We start from the raw sequence: 19698 nt of genomic DNA, 5'->3' as shown, positions 1-19698 counted from the left end.
AATAATTAGTGACAATGACATTGAACTATATCCGGCTAAAAACAGAAGAAAAACATATAGTCGATACGGATCAGCGACAATACACAATAGAGGAGGGCAGTGGCGTATCCGGGCCTTGGCCTGAGGAGGATGTAAAAACAGCCCATATTGTGATACATGCATGTAGTCTAGTAGTAACTTACCATTTTTGTTAAACACTGGTTTGCGCACGGGGGAGGGGGGAGGGGGGGGGGGGCTTATCGCCCATAATGAATTTGTGAAAGAGGAGTGAGTCTTTTGAAAATGTGTCGATTATTCGTATCCGTGTGCAATAGTGCACTCATTGAGTTATAACTACTTGCGTATATTAAAAGGTAGCCTGCAGTTTTCTTTTCTTGATGGAAATTATATCAGGACTGGCAAATTACCCCTCTTGTCCCTCCTTAAAAATACTTACAGAGTGGGAACCAAACCAATGGCACCCTGCACCCTTTCCGGGTAGTTTCAAGTGTGATCACGTGATGATGATGTTGAAAAGTTTGGACATGTATGCAAATGCATTAAACATACATGGGCAAAATTGAAAAAGACGGTATTTAAATAAGCGTATGAAGTGCACATTCACGGAGGCATATAGTTCTGAATGGACGTGACCGCGTGAGTGTTTCGACAGTCTGTACAAATTACGAAGTACACATGGGTAGATCTTTCTTGTAAGTATAACTAAATTGTTACTTTGATTCGAAGTCGATTTATACTATATCCATCACATATAGGAGTATTTTTTTTTTAAAGATTCTCATATTTACACTGACATCACTATATAGACAACTATGATTTGATTACGTCTCATTTTATCGAAGTGACCGTACCTTAATTATACTTTTTACTCAGATGACAATTTCATTTTTCTAAGGTTATTTATAGTGTATTTATTCGAAAGGGAATTTTATTCAGGCGTCATTAATTATATAGCAGTAAAAGCGTTTAAATGTTCATGTATACAAGATCATGTAAACTTACAGGACGCGCTTGGAACAGAAATAGGTTACAAGAATGAAGATTAATTGTTGTACGGTGTTTTTTATAAACGTTTTATAAGTACATTATGTTTAGTATAAATATACAAATATCTGAAAAGTAACACACTTGCAAATTATTGAATCTATTTGATTCGATCTGAAACCGCACGAAGCACATTTATGTCCGGAAATGAACGAACTGGACTGTCTTTGAACTGTCAATTATTGTGACCAGAGCCGTGACATTGCACTCTAGATCACTGTCGAAATCAAACAAGGAGAGTACATTAGCCCATTGCCTACTGGAACCTGATGGCCCGTGTATTAAGACTATGGCAATGACAGAATTCTGTAGTCAACGGTTATGCTAAGTTCACACCAACGCCGAATTGATGGCGAATTAAATCGGCGAGCAAAGCGGCGGCAAAGCGTAACAAAGCTTAATTAAAGCGTAAAGACCATGGGTGTCGATCCGGGGGGGATGGGGGGGATATATCCCCCCCAATATTTCAGGTGGGGGGGATGGCCTGTACAATCATCCCCCCAATAATTCACCATAAAAAAATAATAAAAAATAAAGAGAAAAATTAATGATAAGAGCCCGATGAGAGTAGTTAATGGTTATTACTCGCAAGATGACCATCAATATACACATTTTGCTATCTCATTTGCATAATATATACATATATACGAAATAAATGAGACAAGCGTATATGGGGGGAAACTGGATTCAAACAAGGACACGATACAACGAATCGTCTTCCTTCTCTAATAATTTAATGAAATGTGAAAGCTTCCGCGCTTCGCGCGGGATGGGCGAAAATGAATATAGACAAGGATTAAGAGTAATAATTTATTGAACCGTCAAAGCTTCCGCGCTTCGCTCGGTAGGGGGGGAAACTGAATAAAGACAAGGACACGATACAACGAACCGTCTTCTTTATCTAATAATGTAATGAAATGTGGAAGCTTCCGCGCTCCGCGCAGGAATGGGCGAAAATGAATTCAGACAAGGATTAAGAGTAATAATTAAATGAAACCTCAAAGCCTTCGCGCTTTGCGCGGGAGGGCCGGGGGTGGGGATTGCACTCAGACAAGGACACGATACAACGAATCGTCTTCTTTCTCTAATGATTTAATGAAACGTGAGAACTTCCGCGCTTCGCGCGGGATGGGCGAAAATGAATTCAGACAAGGATTAAGAGTAATAATTTATCGAACCGTCAAAGCTTCCGCGCTTCGCTCGGTAGGGGGGGAAACTGAATAAAGACAAGGACACGATACAACGAACCGTCTTCTTTATCTAATAATGTAATGAAATGTGGAAGCTTCCGCGCTCCGCGCAGGAATGGGCGAAAATGAATTCAGACAAGGATTAAGAGTAATAATTAAATGAAACCTCAAAGCCTTCGCGCTTTGCGCGGGAGGGCCGGGGGTGGGGATTGCACTCAGACAAGGACACGATACAACGAATCGTCTTCTTTCTCTAATGATTTAATGAAACGTGAGAACTTCCGCGCTTCGCGCGGGATGGGCGAAAATGAATTCAGACAAGGATTAAGAGTAATAATTTATTGAACCGTCAAGGCTTCCGCGCTTCGCGCGGATAGGGAGGGGGGAAAACTGAATTCAGACAAGTACACGATACAACGAATAGTCTTCTTTCTCTAATAATCTTATGAAACATCAGAGCTTCCGCGCTACACGCGGAGGAAGGGGAACTTGATTTAAACATTAAGGATTAAGAGTCGATAATGGTACATCGTATCGTCTTCTTTCTTTGATTATCTAATGAAACGTCAGAGCATCCGCGCTATGCGCGGAGGAAGGGGAACTTGATTTAAGCAACATGGATTAAGAGTCGAGAATGGTACATCGAGTCGTCTTCTTTCTTTAATAATCTAATGAAACATCAGAGGAAGGGGAACTTGATTCAAACAAGGATTTAGAGTCGAGAACGTTCCAACGAATCGTCTTCTTTCTCTAATAATCTAATGAAACGTCAAAGCTTCCGCGCTTTGCGCGGGAGGGGGGGGGGACTGAATTCAGACAAGAGAATGGTTCATCGAATCGTCTTCTTTCTTTAATAATCTAATGAAACGTCAGAGCTTCCGCGCTACGCGCGGAGGAGGGGGAATTTTATTCAAACAAGGATTTAGAGTCGAGAACGTTCCAACGAATCATCTTCTTTCTCTAATAATTTAATGAAACGTCAAAGCTTCCGCGCTTCTCGGGGGAGGGGGGAAACTCCTCCCTCCCTGCACCAACCCCCTAGGGAGCGTGCAACACGCTTAGGGATGGGGTGCAACCTGCCACACGCTTCTACCTCTTGGTTGCTTTGATCCATTGCCGAAAATGTTTTGGCACCTATCATCCCCCCCAACCACGGATACAAATCGACACCCTTGGTAAAGACCGTAATACAGCGTGAGAAAGCTTTGAGCAATTCGGGACATTCGGCAAGAGCGCCAAAATTTGTTAAACTGTTTAAAAATTTGAGGCGATCTGTCACGAATTGCGTAAAGCGGGGAGAGCGTATTAAAGCTTATCAAAGCGTCACAAAAGTTTTGCTCAAAGCGTAGGAAAGCTTAACAGAGTTTAACAGAGCTTGGTTCAAAGCGGTGACCCCACTTTGTACGCTCTGTCACCAATTGACACGCTTTGTTAAGATGTCAGAGCATTACATATTTGAGGAGATCGTGAGATTTTTTGAAAAGTAAACAAAAATGACGCCGAATTGATCGCCGATTTAAAGCGCGACATTCGGCGTCGGTGTGAACTGTGCATTAAAAGAACCAATGAGGGTTAGGTGCGCTATAGCCACCACATCCGCACACATTAGTGACGACCAATGATCACAGGTTCTGTGGTTTTGTTTTTGTTTTGTTGTTGATGTTATTGTTGTTGCTATCGCCATTGTTTTTGGTTTCTTTTAAAAATTGTATGTAAATCTGTACATTAAAATATCTTGAAATGATCATGCATTGCAATAATCTTTCATCATGTCGATGACAATGCCGATTCTGAACATTAACAAATTACATTCAGAAAACAGACAACATAATTATGCATGTACTAGCAGAACGAAACTTCTCACCAGAGTATGATTTATAGCTGTAGTATTCCTAACTTTATATGATTAACTAATAATCAAAAATCAATAATACAGAAATAAAGTAATTACTAAAGTGCCGATTTAACTCGTAAGACATTAATTTCCCCTTAAGATATTTTTCCTACTAATATACTCCCGAATGTACACCCGTCTTTCACAACATGATGTCATGGTTTATAGCTGATGTCAATATTTAACCACCAAATTTTTAAGTAATCACGCGCAAACCCTTGTACTTTATCTGTTTGTTTTAATAGGTTGAAGTTATGGTAAGTAATGTTTGTTCGTGGTCTGGTGACATCTTATTACTGTTCGACTCCATTATAGAATCTCTAAATTCTTAAAACTTGGATTTCGTATATTTAAATTGCAGTAAATTATATGTAAGATTCTTAAAGGTTAAACATTTTGTCACCCCATTCTTGAATGAAACAAGATGGAATAACTGAATTGTATAAAGGAGAGTCAGCATGTATTATTAGGAACAAGAGAGTTCTGTTATGAGTAGCTTGCTACATATCGAACACATGAGCTCTGCAAGACGGTTTTTGTAGAAATTTAAAAAGTCGATTTATTTACTCGCATATTACTGAACTCAAACATCAAGCCGATATTGTTTGTTCGAATATTTCTGAATAGATGTTTTCCAAAGACTCGATCAAATTTATTAACAGTATGTTTACATCTACATTAAAAAAGGAAATTCTATATATTGTGGAGTCGACGACGTTGGAAAATTTCTTCTTCTTTATATTACGTGTCTGACTAAATATTAGCAGATTGTCAGCCTTTTATTCCCTCCCCTGTTGTCTTGTGCCCGTTGTGTGCTGTGCCTATTGTCGATGAGGTGTTGTCTTTTATTATTTCTCATATTTTTCTCTCTTATCTCCCGTCTTGTCTAGTCTAGTCTCACCCGTTGTTTGTTGTACACTTCTTGTTTCTTATACCACCTTTTTCTTAATGTATTCTTAGGTAGTTTTTTATCATTGCCAAAATTTTGTTTGCATTGTAAATGTGTAATGATCTAATATTATGCTCTATATGACAATTGAAAGAAAGACGAACAAATATCTTATCTCATTTGGGGGGGTAGAGAGCACAATTTTTTTTTTTGTCCTCAAAAATTTTAAAATTTGCACCCCCCCCCCCCCCTTGAGCCCCAACCCCCCCCCCAAAAAAAAGGTAAAAATCGCGTGATTTTGCATGATTTTTTTCTCAAGGGGGGGGGGCCGGGCCCCCCGGGCCCCCGCCCTGGATCCGCCACTGCCTTGACCAGCTTGTCACTTAGTTTCGTTGTCAAAATAAGCAATATGAGTGCAAAATATTTAACCAACGGCTCAATCAATAAATTCATGACGATGGGTGCTACTGCATGGACTTCGGCCTTTTCGTGGGCAGGTACGAGCTCTTGTGCAAATAAAAGGAAGTATATTTTGTTTGGAAGGGAGAAAGCAAGGACACACTACACCATGAGCTGAGTTTACTACTGTGCCATGAAGATATCTTTCAATGACAATGATTTCTATGATCGTTGTCGATGACTTGACAAAAAAAATATGAGTTGTAATTACGTGACAATTAACCGCTAGAAGTAGGAAAATGTTTCTCGGTAAACTATGTCTTTATCAGAAAACAACAAATGAATGATGATTCAACACATGTCTATATTCTTCCCCCTATTGAAGTATCTATCCGGGAGAAAGGTTGTCCTTGGATACGATTGTGCCAAGGTAATTGTCCCATATAGTTAGTTGTCTTTTGGATTATTGTGCCCGGGCTGTTATCCTATCAACTGGAATAGGTGTCTGGGACCGTTGTCGCGGGGTATAGTACTCAACGTGGTATAATTCTCCGAATAGTATGATGATAATCATTATGATTCATGTATGCAAAATAATTTGAACTATTATATCCTAGTGTATATTAACAAAAACGGACCCATATAGAATATAAAACTTTTAAGAGTCGATATCGAAAGAAATATTAAATTATTTATTTTTATTTATAAGAGTAGTATTACAGTCGGTGGACACAATTCAATGATAATTGTAATAAATATTTGGAATAAATGGACACGCCGGAAAGTTTAAGAGCATCCTATACAAATGATGCCCCCCTCATCTTTCTTAAATTTAGTATAGACAGGAAAATAAAAACTTCACATTAATATATCTATCAATCACTCTTCGTTGTTATTTATTGAACAGTTTGGGATCAATGATATTCTTCATCGATCATTGAAACAAAGCATGAAAACTTCGCCAAAATAGTCCCGGTTCATCATAAATCTCCACACCTTTAATGTTTCATTTCATCGGTTGCCTCCAAAACCTTATCAACTCTTGGGTGTTGATAAGGTCCAAGGTCCAATCCAAATTATTAATATATAAACAAAGTCATCTCGGTAGTTTAACCATGGTTTCCATATGGTAAAATTATTCGCACGTGTCCAGGTCTAGCAGATGTCGCTCCTAACTAGTAGCTGGGTAATTGGAATACAAATAGTTACATCTCAAATCAGACTGTCAGTATTTGGTATGTAAGATGAAAGGAAAGAGAAGAAAAAGAATTTTGAAGTAATTGCTTGTGATATTTGTTTCTACTTCTTTTTTCATGCTTAGCTTGGCTTCTGTACGTCATGCGGGAATAATGCTTCGGACTGGGCTTCAGACATGATTACAAGGCTTCATCTAGCTTCTCAACTATTGACATACCTACGGCGTTGCTTTGTTAACCATATACATGACAAACAACTAACGACTCACACTGCTTAGTGCGTCTATGGGATACATACTTTCTTGTTAACCTACATGTCATGAATATTCACCCAAGCAAGAACGACGAAGTTGCGCCTTATAATTTCGGATTGTTTTACCATGAATTGGATGAAAAATCGATGGACCAACTATTGTGAGTTAATTGCACGGATACATTTTGAAGAAAGATTTCAGGAGATAGATGACCATGGTCTTTGAGCAGTATACTGTGGAGACTATAGTATCCTCAATCACAACCGATCAATACACTTCTCATCGAATCATATAGTGGATTAAGCTGGAGGTATACCTTGCGAAGAATTACTACATTGGTATATGTCGCAGAAGTGTCATTCTGGAAGTTTAAAACACGCCTTCCTAATATTCTTCTTGTGTTGATGTTGAGTTTCAACAGCTTTTGGCTTTAGGTTCGCCTATCCTACATACCTGTGGATTTATACATTTCATTCGTGCATTTTCATGGAATTGGAACTGCTCAATTATTCGTAAGTCCTGAACAACGATATAAGTACGTGTATATTCACCAAAGACAGTTCCTACCCCTAAAGAAGAGATCCCAAGGTGGAAAGGAATCCCCGTTAAACAGGACCATTTCAAGATGGCGTTGGATGATAGATGGCGATCAATGCAGGAATTAGACGAGTACACTCTGTCTTTGGAGAAAAAACGAGGACATACTCCAAATGGATCTCCTGTTAAATCAAAAAACGACGTGACAGATGGAAATGAAGAAGGTAATGTATGAATCTATATCATGTACAGTTTTGTATCATAATTCTCTTATTCTGTAACCCAAATTAAAAGATTTAGTTACAGTTACTTTTTCCATCGTTTTTCATCTTGATAAAGTATTCTACGGTATGAAAACTTTATAATATCATTCATGAATCCATTTTGAATTTTAAGAGGAAAAAAAACGAAAGCGTAACTTGTTCGGAACATATCATTTGGGCGATTCCCCCTTCGATAGCCAAAGGATGATAATTTTTGATGGTATAAATTATTCTTCTCTTTTCATTTTGCAGTGAAAATGACAATTACAATTATGTACGTTCTTGTTCTAAACATGTCATCAACAGTTAAAAAATTAATTTTTCTTGATTCGAATGTTAACGGGACTGGCAGCTCTTGGACAAAATTGCAGATAAGTTTTCTGACAGAAAACTAAATAAGAAAGATCGTAATTCAAATGTAATGTGTATATCTACTAGTATAATTTTGTTTACCCGAGATAGCCTCGTCAGTATCAATACTGTTCTTCCTGAGGGCCCTGCAATTATTATTTCCCCATCATTACAAGGCACTCGTTTTATACACCTGGGTTGAGAGGGGAAAATAGGGGTAAAATATTGTCTAAGGGTGTAAACACAGAGCAAGGATCGAACCTGTACGACCTCTTGTATGAAAGCATCGAACCTTTAACTTGATATGACAGTGTTCCCCCTTTACTATAACCTTTGACTTGAAATTGAACTTGAAGTAATTATGTGATAAATAATTTTAAATTGTTGTTTTTGGAACATTCCTACTGATGAAACCGTCATATTACCCCATCCATTCTTTAGAATGAACTTGAACTAATTATTTAGAGAAGAAAAATGAAATAATGATGCTATTTCTGACATGTATATCTACAGATGAAATAATCATAGAACCTCACCCGTTCTTCAATCCCTGGGTCTACGTGACCATGACTTGCATTGCTAACGTCGTGTATATCTCATCTATCGGTGGCTATGTAAGTGCCTCTCTCAGCACCATTGAGCAACGCTTTCAGCTCAAGAGCTCCCAGTCTGGAGCAATCACCATTATCAACGATGTCGCTGGAATGCTCGCCATCCTCTTCGTCACCCACTTCGGTCACTCACGGCATCGTCCCAGAATCGCCGGCAAGTTGTAGGAGTCTTCCTTATTGTAAAAAGATTGATGAATGAAGAGTTATAAGATCTTTTGTTTTCTCTAAAGATATTTGTAAAGATTACTAATGATTTCGTGCAAAATGATTGAATGATAGTTTTTTGTAAATTCAAGTACATCAGAAACGCGAATCGGTCTTAATTTTTGTGTGTGTGGATCAAAAGACAACAATACTGCCATATCAATGAAAGAGGTCTTTACGTGATTTGGAATTAATGTTAACTCCTGATGAATCGGCTTTTTTGTTTTGGTTAGGTGATATTAAGAATATGCGGTAGCGTACAATTATTTTTTAAAAAAGGACCAATGTTTACATAGGAACAATGACCAAATTGTGTCATATGCCTAGGTTATCATGTATCTGATTGAAGCTGCCCTCATCCCAAACAGCGGCTGACGCCCTCATAACTTTATGGGGGAAACATCACGTAACCCCATCCTTCAATCTAAGAAGAAAAAAAGCATGCATGTAGAGCTATGATGGAATATATACATAGAAAAAAAGCAATCTGTGCCGCAGAGTGCATCCATCTCGGCTCCGACTCTGACAAATTTATGAAATCGATCATAGTAGCAATGACCTAAATATATATTCATCATGTAATCACTCCTCTGTAGGTACGGCGTTTGCCATATCAGGTCTTGGAACAATTCTTTGCGCTCTACCTCATTTCTTCTTCGACCCACCGGTTGCCATGATGCAGAAGATGTCTGGATTGGGGGGTTCGAACGGTACCACTTCGACAGGTGGTGGAGATTGGGCTATCCAGGATATGTGTTATCCAGAAGATTCACTTGGTCCATCCCAACCACGTAAGTATCAATGGGGATGTGTTTTTTTTAGTAAGTTCCATTCGATGTATGTACTTTTTGTGACATCAGAGAGATATATAAGCAATAATCACGATCATAATAATTCAGTTAGTAGGACATGGCCGACATCGTATAAGGTTAGGTATAAGATTTTCATAGAACCGAAGGGACTTGAACAAATACATGTTTTCATCCTTAAGTCCGGTTAGTCCTTTGCATCCTTATAATTCCTGGCTTTGAGTTAGGTTTATGTTTAATCGGACCAATGAGAATAGTACCTACTGTATGCCTCTCTGGACGATGGGAGAGAGGGGTAGTGATTGTGGTACAAGTTGTGTCAGTGGTAGTAATCAAAGCGTGACTGCTTTTATAGCTTTTAATAACATTCATGAATCAATATATTTCCCACTAATTTTTGTATTATTCTGTTCTTCCCCACACTGACTTCCTTGATCACTGTACATTTCAAATAATGTTCGGGAAATCGGCACATGAATGAATCATCTTGCATTATGCGACTTTAACGACCTGTATCAATGAGTAAGAAAATTTGGTTTAACGCAGCCCAAGCGAAAAGAAAACTTTTTGCATGTCTCTCTGCTGTTGGCATAATTTCAATATCAAGTTGGTGATGTCACTCGTTTGAAAAAAATGAAAGCAAAACAAGATTGAAATATTTCCATTAAAAAAAAAAATGATAACATCCTACACGCTCTATAAATTGATGCTCCCGATGACACGGATGCTAAATTGACAAATATTTTAATAATCTATTTTCAAGTAGGTGATACGATCTAGTAACAACCTGAAATGTTGTTTACCTATCTACTTCTCGAAGTCCAGGGTTCAAGATGAAACAGAATATATAGAGAAATATGGTTTGAAAGTAGTAGGGATGATAAAACAAACAACATAATTATACAATGTTTCTTGCAGATGGATGTAAATAAGAACAATGAATTTTTCTACGTTCATTGATTAGGTGTATTTGAATTGTGTTAAACACCCTAGAAATAAGTTTTAAAATTAAGGCGACATTACACGCTCCATAATCGGGTTTTTATTGCTATACCAGACCAATAATTGAAAACATAGAAAATCAACTTGTTGAAAATCTCCACTAAGTTCTGAACCCTTCCGTCAAATGATACTTTCTTTTGAGACTACCTTTCAATAAGAACAGACAGACAGACATACAAAGACAAAATTACATGTCATTGTCTAAAAGTAAAAAATTCAGTGGTGTATAATCAAGAACAGAAAATGGGGAAGGGAGTTGGAATCCTTCCCAGCTAGGAAAGGGGGAAGAATGTTTCTGAACATCTGCTTTTGTCAAATAAATATCAAACAAAATGTATGTTTCCTGTACACCGTAAAGAAATGTAAAAAATATAGTGATTTTGCTTCTACAATTTATTTTTTATTTACATTGCGATTGAAGTGAAAAAAAAGAAGAAATTGATTTATGATGTAATTGAACATATTTTCCGTTTATACATGAGTCAGTGGCAGATTTATGGAGGAGGGGGCAACTTGCCTCCATCCCCTCCCCTTTGAAAATCATATGGGATACCTCAAGTATACAGCAACAAACAAAAAACGCCCATTTAGTAATTTTCGTAATTATTCCCCACCCCCTTTGAAATCTTGGATCTGCTCCTGCATGTTTCTTTTAAATTATTTTATGGCATCTATCATTATTCTGTTACACGTTCGTATAGCCGAGCAGTGTGATGCTACTGAGAAGTCTACATCAGGGTCTTTGATCTGGCAAGTCGGTTGGATACTCTTCGGGCAAATTCTCTGCGGATTTGGAAGCTGCGCACAACCTCTCTGTATCACATACCTAGATGACAATGTGAAGAACAAACGGAATACAACGATATTTGTTGGTGAGAAGCTTATCTGATCATGTAGAGTAATGCACTTTTTCGTACAATGATTCTTAGTATAGGATTATGTAATAGGATATGAGTAACGACAGACGTACATGTACACAATTATCTGTGATGACTCTGCATTTTGATGATGAAGTTCATAATATTTTGTAATAATCCACTGAAAGTAATTAGTTTGAAAGCATTGAAGGAAGTTTTCATGTTCATCCTTCCCCTGTTCAAGTGTCCGATAAAGGGCCACTCGGACAACAGCGTAAGGTTGATTAACTGTCTTATATAGGCTGGTGTTGTCCGACGCTTTTAGTCTTATTTCTACTAGAGGTTTATCTAAAATTATATATTCTAGGAGATATTTATCCAGGGTCGTAGTCAGGATTGTACTTGCCCGAGACTCGCTGTTATCTGGTAATCAAACATACCTTTTCCTCTATGTTATGCAGGCATCATCTTCAGCACGTTTGCGTTAGGACCTACGACGGGTTTCATGTTGGCAACCACCTGCCTGTCTCGCCCAACCTTCTTCTATGACCCTTCGGTTCCTCCACCTGCGGTCCCTCAGGGTCACCCGTACTACATCGGGGCCTGGTGGCTGGGCTTCCTCATTAACGGCGGCATGCTCCTCATCGTCAGCATCCCCTTCTTCTTCTTCCCGAAGACCATGCGGAGACAGGTCAGGAATGAAGTCCCTGATGATGCCGCTGATCGAAGCAGTGAAGTGAAATCAACTGAACAAAATAGAAAGGGAGAAGGGGATGACGACAGCCATACGATGTATTCAACGAAAAAAGAGATTCGGCCGAATCAATTAGGCCTAAGCAGTTTTATTTCAGGTACAATTCACCATAGGAATTCTCTTAAACCTCTGCAAACGTAGCTAATTTAATTTTTATTTAAGGATTTCTCTTTTATTTGATGTTTTACATGGAAACGATATTCCAAATAGTGTGATACACAAATGAAGAAGATCAAGTTCAAGTTTAGGTTTTATTTCCACATCTGATTTATTAAAAAAAAAAACAAGTACAATGTATATGCATATATACAATAACAAACGTTAAAATGAAACATCTTCAATTTAAATCATAATGTAGTGGGAAAAACAGAGGCCAATGGCCTATCAAGGTTATTCTCAAAGATAATAACATTTACATAAAAAGTCTCTTAAATATACCATAAAAACGATGACGATAATTATCATCAAAGGACAATAACCTATATTTCATCACTGCATGAGGGTTATCGAAATTAGCAAAGTTCAGCGGTGTGACTATCCTCGATCATCAGAAATGTCAATGTCAATTAAATTTTTAGACTATCGAAAATATATCTGAATGCCATCGTTTGAAATTTCATATTGCAATTAGTTATTCATTATTAACTCTTGAAGTAAAGAAGTAGAGCTTAATACAATTTGATGGTACGTGCTTACTCGCTCATCACCAGTTTTAAACCATAATGATATGAGGAAACTCTTCAAGTCTACTTTGAGCCAAAGATTGGGTCTCAACATGTTATTCAAAGCTGAGCATGAAGTTTCTTATTTACGTGACACTTCTTTTGCTTATACTTTATTATAGTTGTCCAAAAAAATTATCTATTTATCTATGTCCTATAGCTTGGAGGCTTGAAGAAGCGACAATGAAATAGACCGTGAGATACAGGCTCTAAATAACTTTCTGTCTTCAGGTTTGGAAGTTAACTGCTTAATGACATTTTCGTCGAGTGCTTAATGTTATTATTCTACGTCCTAGTTGGTCTGCCCCTCTTTCTTCTCCCATTAGTCCTTGCAAATTGGTTTTTGCCAAGCTGTTCTTCCATCCAGTTGTATACCTAACCCACTGCATGAGAATAATAACTCTGAAACTACATTTATAACATCCAAAATCGCATTACTATTTCTAATGTTTCTATCTTTACAGACTTCTTCCAAACCCTCAAAAGAATCATCACCAACGTTACAGCAATGTCTGTGTTCCTTGCGACAGCTTCTGAGATAAGCGGGCACGTGGGATGGTTTATCTTTGGGCCAAAGTTCATGTATACCCAGTTCCGACTCCCACCAGCCAAGTCGTCTATGTTGTTTGGTAAGAAAATGAAATCAATTCTCTGGAAAAGCAATAGATCATATTGGGGGTAAAAGTAATCGTCTATTATTGAATATTCTTTTATTTAAAAACAAATGATCTGTCTAAGAAAAAAAAAGGCGTTGTGAACCATCGTTGACACTGACTTGATATTTTGTTGGAATTCTTAGTTTCGTAAAGAGACAATTTACGAAGATTCAACGACACCGAAAAGGATATAGTCTGGGTATCATAATATCAGTGAATAACAAATGAATCATTAAAATATGCGAGCTCACTTCACTTAGACCCGTACTACTCTCCAAATAATGTGACTATAACGTCCAAGATATCTCTTTGAGATAGTTTTTCATAAAACAGCCTTTTCTATTTCCCCCTTCCTAGGTATGATGATGCTCCCTGGGCCCATCTTTGGTAACCTCTTCGCAAGTCTTATCGTTCGGAAATTCAAATTAGACAGTAAGGGTTGTGCTAAGATGATCCTCATGATATACACAGTACTTGTCATTCTCTCACCGCTGCTCTATTGGCTAGGGTGTGACAACCCAAGTAATGCCGGTCTTGTGGTTCCTTACCACACCGACCCCAGCGGAGTTAGGTAAGTGGATTTAGCTATTTCATTTGTTTTCATATACCACATTTACCTTTTGGGGTAATATTGCTACTTAACAACGATTAAAGGTAATAAATAATATGGATACTTTGCACCTGGACTATACAGCTAGCGTAGCTATGAAATCTTTCATGCATTCTGGTCTATGGTGTTGAGGGGAGATTCATTGCTTGTTGTTATTTAAATATGTTCAGGGAGATGGGTTAATGACTCGGCAACAAACATGAAAAGAATGTGCCCTTTCAGGGGCGACACAGCTCAGTTCCTCCCAAACGTTTATGGATACATTGTATTTGAAACCACCATTTCTTCTTTCAATTTCTTTCTAGTTCTTTTTTTTAATAGAGGATTTTGATAAGGTATTTGGACAATTCAAAATGTTCACATTCCTCGCCTGCTTCAAAAAAACTCAAAAGTTATTTGACGTATAGACTCTGTAATCAATGAATTAGAAAAACGAATCATCACAATTCATAACTCATCATTTTGTTTTCTCCTTATTCTGTCAACAGTCCTCTGCCATTTGCCACGCTACCAACTAACGTTGAGTATTCAGACGACCTCACTGCGAGCTGTAATGTGGAATGTAACTGCTCCCCAGATTTTGTGCCTGTGTGTGGATCGGACGGGTTGACGTACGCCACGGCGTGTCACGCAGGCTGCAGGGATGTTGTGATGGTTGATGTGGATGGTGTTAATTCAACGGTAATTACAACAATCCTGAAATGTATTTTTTTTTTTTTTTTTACTATAAAAGCAAATTTCCTGGAACATGTATAACAGGGTCAATTAAAAGAAAATTTGCCGACAAGTTGGCAAGTCAGATTTCATGTTCAGTATTGGACAATATCAATGTTCTTTCAACTTAAAGGCATTCAATAATCTAGGCAAACATAGGTATATTAGACAAGGGCTAGGGTCTTTAGACGCCCAATGACTACGGGGGGGGGGGGGGATAAAGGCATTTTAATAAAAAGATTGTTACATTTTGAAGATAAAATGTAGCTTTAACATTTTCCTCAATCGCTTATCTTGGTTTCGAATATCGCAGACTAGAAATTTAATGGAGACGACAGCCACATAGCTTAATCTAAAGGATATAGTGGCAACATCATTGGTCTCCCAAACGATAAAAAGTGTCTGTGTCTTTGATAATGAAATTCAAAGTGTCATCACTGATTTTCATATCAACCATACAGATCTTCGTGGAGTGTAGCTGCATCCCTGAGATGAAATCTAACTCTACGGTGATCGTTGGGATAGAGGAGCTGAGTAGCGGGTTCGCTTATCCCGCAGAATGCCCATGGTCTTGCGATAAACTCTATTATTTTCTTGGAATGATGCTTTTCGGGTCCCTACTTGGATCCACCGTCTACAACCCAGCGTTTATGCTTCAATTTCGGTAACTTGACAAAAGTCTACAAACACGAGATTTCATATCGTATTTTAACAGCGGAAAATTGTGAGTCCATCCATTGAGGGGGAATTGGAACGAAGGAGGGGGGGGGGGGCAGGGTTTTACTCGGAAAATAAAATGCGAATACAAACTATACTGATTGGGGAGGCTATGATTGAGGTGGTCTTGACGTCTGCTTTTAACGCACACCCCCCCCCCCTTCCTTTTCCTTTTTCTTTTTTCTCACGTTTTCTTTTATTTATTCACCACTCAATTAGGACGGGATATGACGTGCCCCCTGTAGCCACGCCACTATGTCTTAGTGTATTTTTACCATTCAAAACGATGAAATCGGTTATTTTTTAATATTCTACCACCCAGGAAAATGGCCCTATTAACTACCCACTACCCTAGGACATAATATATATTAGGTAATTATGTATATTTATGTATATTTGTGTATAGTTATGTTATATACCATCAACCAATGAGGAGAGCCTCCTACCGAACCGTGTCATCTTATATTTGTGCTTTCCTGGAAATTTATGAAACCAAAGACACTCTCCCTGCTCTCTAACTGTATTCTGTATTCTGTTCTTTAGATCACATCGAGAAGAGGACCGGTCTACAGCCCTTGGATTTAGTAACGTTCTGATGAAACTTCTCGGTAAGAAAATGTTAATGACTGAATTTAACCGATAGCATTTCATCCACGTTATTTGTAAGCATTTTTAGACACATGATGATATACTCACAATCAATCTCATACTGAATTCCAATGCTAATCATGATGAGTACGCTTTTAGTGAAGGAATGATGGCTATGAAACGAAATAGTACAGTTGATCGACACTACTAGCACAGAATTTAAAAAAAACCTAAACACAAAATTGTTCTCAAACACGCTGAGGAAAAACACAGCGCCATCTCATGATGACGGTAACTTAACCCGGACTTGGCATATAATTTTGAGAGTAAACTCTTGAAACATATCCACGTTACCAAAATCCATGATGATAATCATGTTATTCGTGATAATTACTTATTATGTTGGGAATATCCTATATTCAGTCGGTCCAATGGGACATTTGAGTCTTTGTCACATCTCATCTGACCAATGAAATTTGAACCGATAGGCAATGTGGTACAGTGTTCAGAAGTTGATGGGACCGTCTAATAAACATTTGCCTCTTTCGACCCAGAATTATGTGCATTTGATATGACTTATCCCTTGCAATTCACCGATATTGATGTCGGGTAATAACTTTTTTAAAGCACATAAAGACCATGTACAGAGGCATTAGTCTGAGCGGTATGCACAAGTATGATTACTATCTTCATTATTATCATAATTTGTTTGCAGCCTTTATACCCGGACCGGTTTATTTTGGAGCAATCATCGAAAAGACATGTCTCTTGTTTCAAGAATCCTGCGGAAAGACTGGAAACTGCCTAGTTTATGACATCAAAGCTTTCAGACTGGTCTTCACACTCTTTTCATCATGCGGCAGAGTTCTAGCCTTTAGTTTCTTTGTTGTAGCTTTCCTCTCTGTTCGCAAACAGAAAAAGGAAGAAGAGGTAAAGTTGTTTATATTGATTAAAGGCATAGTTGAGTTCTTGTTTCAGACCCGCAAATGCCTTCAAAACACATGATTATTGCTCTTATTCTCATTATGACATTTCTAGTGCTCTTTTAGGACCTAAAATTGCTATGTCACCCCAAAATGTGTGAAATTTAGCCAATACGATCATACGGATTCAGCTCCACTTTAAAAAAATACGATGACCCTTAATTAATTAATAATAACGATACACTTGCCGGATGGTTGTGCGTATTATAGCCAACACGAAAAAGCCAACATCGGCATTGGCTGGAATAAAAACGTATAAGGCGCATCTCGTTTTTTTTTCAACGGCTGATTCAAATCATCGAATAGTTGTGGGGCACCACAAATATTAGAACTAATTATATTTACGGATATTTCAGACGTCTCTGAACCGATTTTGATCAAACAAACATGATTTTGTCAATTAAGTTGTATGTTCTATTAAATTTGACCCTCAGTTTTTCATTATCTCACCCAAAAAGATTTAGTGTAGCGCCCTCTGCAACAAAACTCAACTATCCCTTTAAATCGAAAGATTTTGACAATATCGGTTTTTAGGAAAGTTTGCACCTCTCTGTCTTCCTTCTGCACAATATGACACTCGAGGTCAATTACCATGTATTGGAATAATACTTCTATTTTTCATGCGAAAGTGACTTTTAGGTGCTATATGGTTAAGCAATTTTTATATTATTATCACAAATCATGTATGATGTTTTGTTTTAGAGTCTGATGATATCTTCATACTTTCTAGAGAATTATTGAATTTGTTAACACAATATCATAATGCATGGATATTATAATGGTGGAAGAAACTATACTTTCCTTTTGAATTCAGTGTCCTTGATTTCATGATTCCAGTTCGAACTCTACCACGTCTATATTTTTATCTTTCACTTTTCCGTCCAGGGATTTGTAAAGATGCATCCTTTGCCAACACAAGGTTCGACATCGCAAGACAAAGACGAGATGGAATGGAAATATACAACGGTCTGAAATCCGCCGCTTTCGCCATTATATAAAAGGAACACTCGGTTGACATGGGCTCCAAGATTCGTTCATTATTATTCATGCATGAGCTTAAGTGAACACGAGCGCCCGACCATGCAGCTGACTTCGCGAAGAGTCTAGCTAGCTCACAGACAATAGACTAGTTCGTAGTTACCACAAGGTTCAGATGACCCCTAATATCCACAGATCTTTTAAACATAGATACATCCCACTTTGTGCCTTTTGGAATAATCACAGCTAAAGTCATGGAGGTGATTCTTTGTTTGCCCTCTTGAAAGGATTACGCCCACCTATGTTCATCAATGTATGACAGGTGCATGCATGAATAATGATTACAGAACTTTCGTGAGCATGCATCCAGTATTAGCTTTATGCTTCATATTGAAGAGCAGCAAAGGCGAACGATTGTCAGAAATTCGGAAATCGTTGCTTTGAGTGCTTTCCTCTCAAAATTACCATGATATATTAAGCTACATAGAAATATGATCGACAAAAAAGATATTATCTTTAAAACAGTCAGAAACATTAGAACTTGAATGAATAAAACATAATGCAAATGAATAAGACTATAATGAATAGGACACAAGTTAATTTTTACCATTTTCATCCAGTACCAAATACCTAAGCAACATTCGAGCCAGATGCATATAATGGTAAGCTTAAAGACAATGATTCGTGACAAATTATGAATTGCCATGAGTTTATCCTCTAGACGTATTGCAAAAAAATAATCAGGATAATAAGGATCAAAATGATACCTGACAGTACAGTGTACTACTAGGCCTACTTCTACATGTACTATACTACACTACTGCCATTGTTGATTAGGCTGATAATTCAGATGATAATAATGATATGATAATAATTAAAATAATATACAAATATGCACTTGAGAGGTTCTGGTTAAAATTATGCGCGAGAGGTGACTCCAATAGTACTATTTGCTGAAAGGCGCAGCGCCGAAGCAAATGGTACTTTTGGAGTCACTGAGGCCCATAGTTTTAACCAGTACCTCGAATAGAAGGCATGATATATTTTTTTTATATCCTGCATCAAAAATTTATTTTATTAACAAAACAAACAAAAAAAATTTTTGGGAAGAAAAACAAATTTAGAACAAAAAAAACGTTAATTTTTATCTAAAAATATTTAAAATATTTTTTAAAAAAGGAAAAAAAATCAATTCAAAAAACAAGAACAAACAACAACAAAAAAAATCACCTTTTTTTTTCCAACTCCCAAATAGTCCCCCCAAATAGTACTCTCGTATAGTAATTTCTAAAAATCGTTCACATATTTCTGGTCATGTGACGAGCTCTCAACCAATCAAAAGCCAACAAATTGTTGATGCAGTATATAATACTACTTATATTAATCGTCATCATAATCATGTTCATAGTCATCATAATGATAACAATAATAATGATGATAATAATGGGACAATAATGATCATGTTAATGATAATAA

General features: G+C 37.5%; 1 protein-coding gene across 1 annotated transcript; it reads left to right on the top strand.

Moving 5' to 3' along the window:
* Positions 1-337: 337 nt before the first annotated feature.
* On the top strand, positions 338-19102 carry LOC581041 (solute carrier organic anion transporter family member 1A4). The gene is made up of 13 exons (XM_781065.5): positions 338-692; positions 6738-7627; positions 8531-8782; positions 9429-9623; positions 11345-11515; positions 11962-12351; positions 13441-13605; positions 13990-14203; positions 14731-14923; positions 15418-15620; positions 16217-16281; positions 16977-17191; positions 18130-19102. The coding sequence occupies exons 2-13, from the start codon at positions 7492-7494 to the stop codon at positions 18214-18216; spliced, it is 2286 nt and encodes a 761-aa protein (XP_786158.4). The 5' UTR covers positions 338-692; positions 6738-7491; the 3' UTR covers positions 18217-19102.
* Positions 19103-19698: the final 596 nt, after the last annotated feature.

This window comes from Strongylocentrotus purpuratus, unplaced genomic scaffold (genome assembly GCF_000002235.5).
Source record: "Strongylocentrotus purpuratus isolate Spur 01 unplaced genomic scaffold, Spur_5.0 spur5_scaffold_5, whole genome shotgun sequence".
NCBI lineage: Eukaryota > Metazoa > Echinodermata > Echinoidea > Camarodonta > Strongylocentrotidae > Strongylocentrotus > Strongylocentrotus purpuratus.
The sequence above is the reverse complement of the archived record's forward strand: the minus strand, read 5'-3'. Positions and strand labels throughout refer to the sequence as shown.

Bases quoted from the DNA above. Each gene is read 5' to 3' on its own strand.
- LOC581041 (XM_781065.5), top strand. From the start codon at position 7,492: ATGGCGTTGGATGATAGATGGCGATCAATGCAGGAATTAGACGAGTAC. The intron at 7,628-8,530 runs GTAATGTATGAA...GTATATCTACAG, and splicing joins GACAGATGGAAATGAAGAAG to ATGAAATAATCATAGAACCT. The intron at 8,783-9,428 runs GCAAGTTGTAGG...ACTCCTCTGTAG, and splicing joins GCATCGTCCCAGAATCGCCG to GTACGGCGTTTGCCATATCA.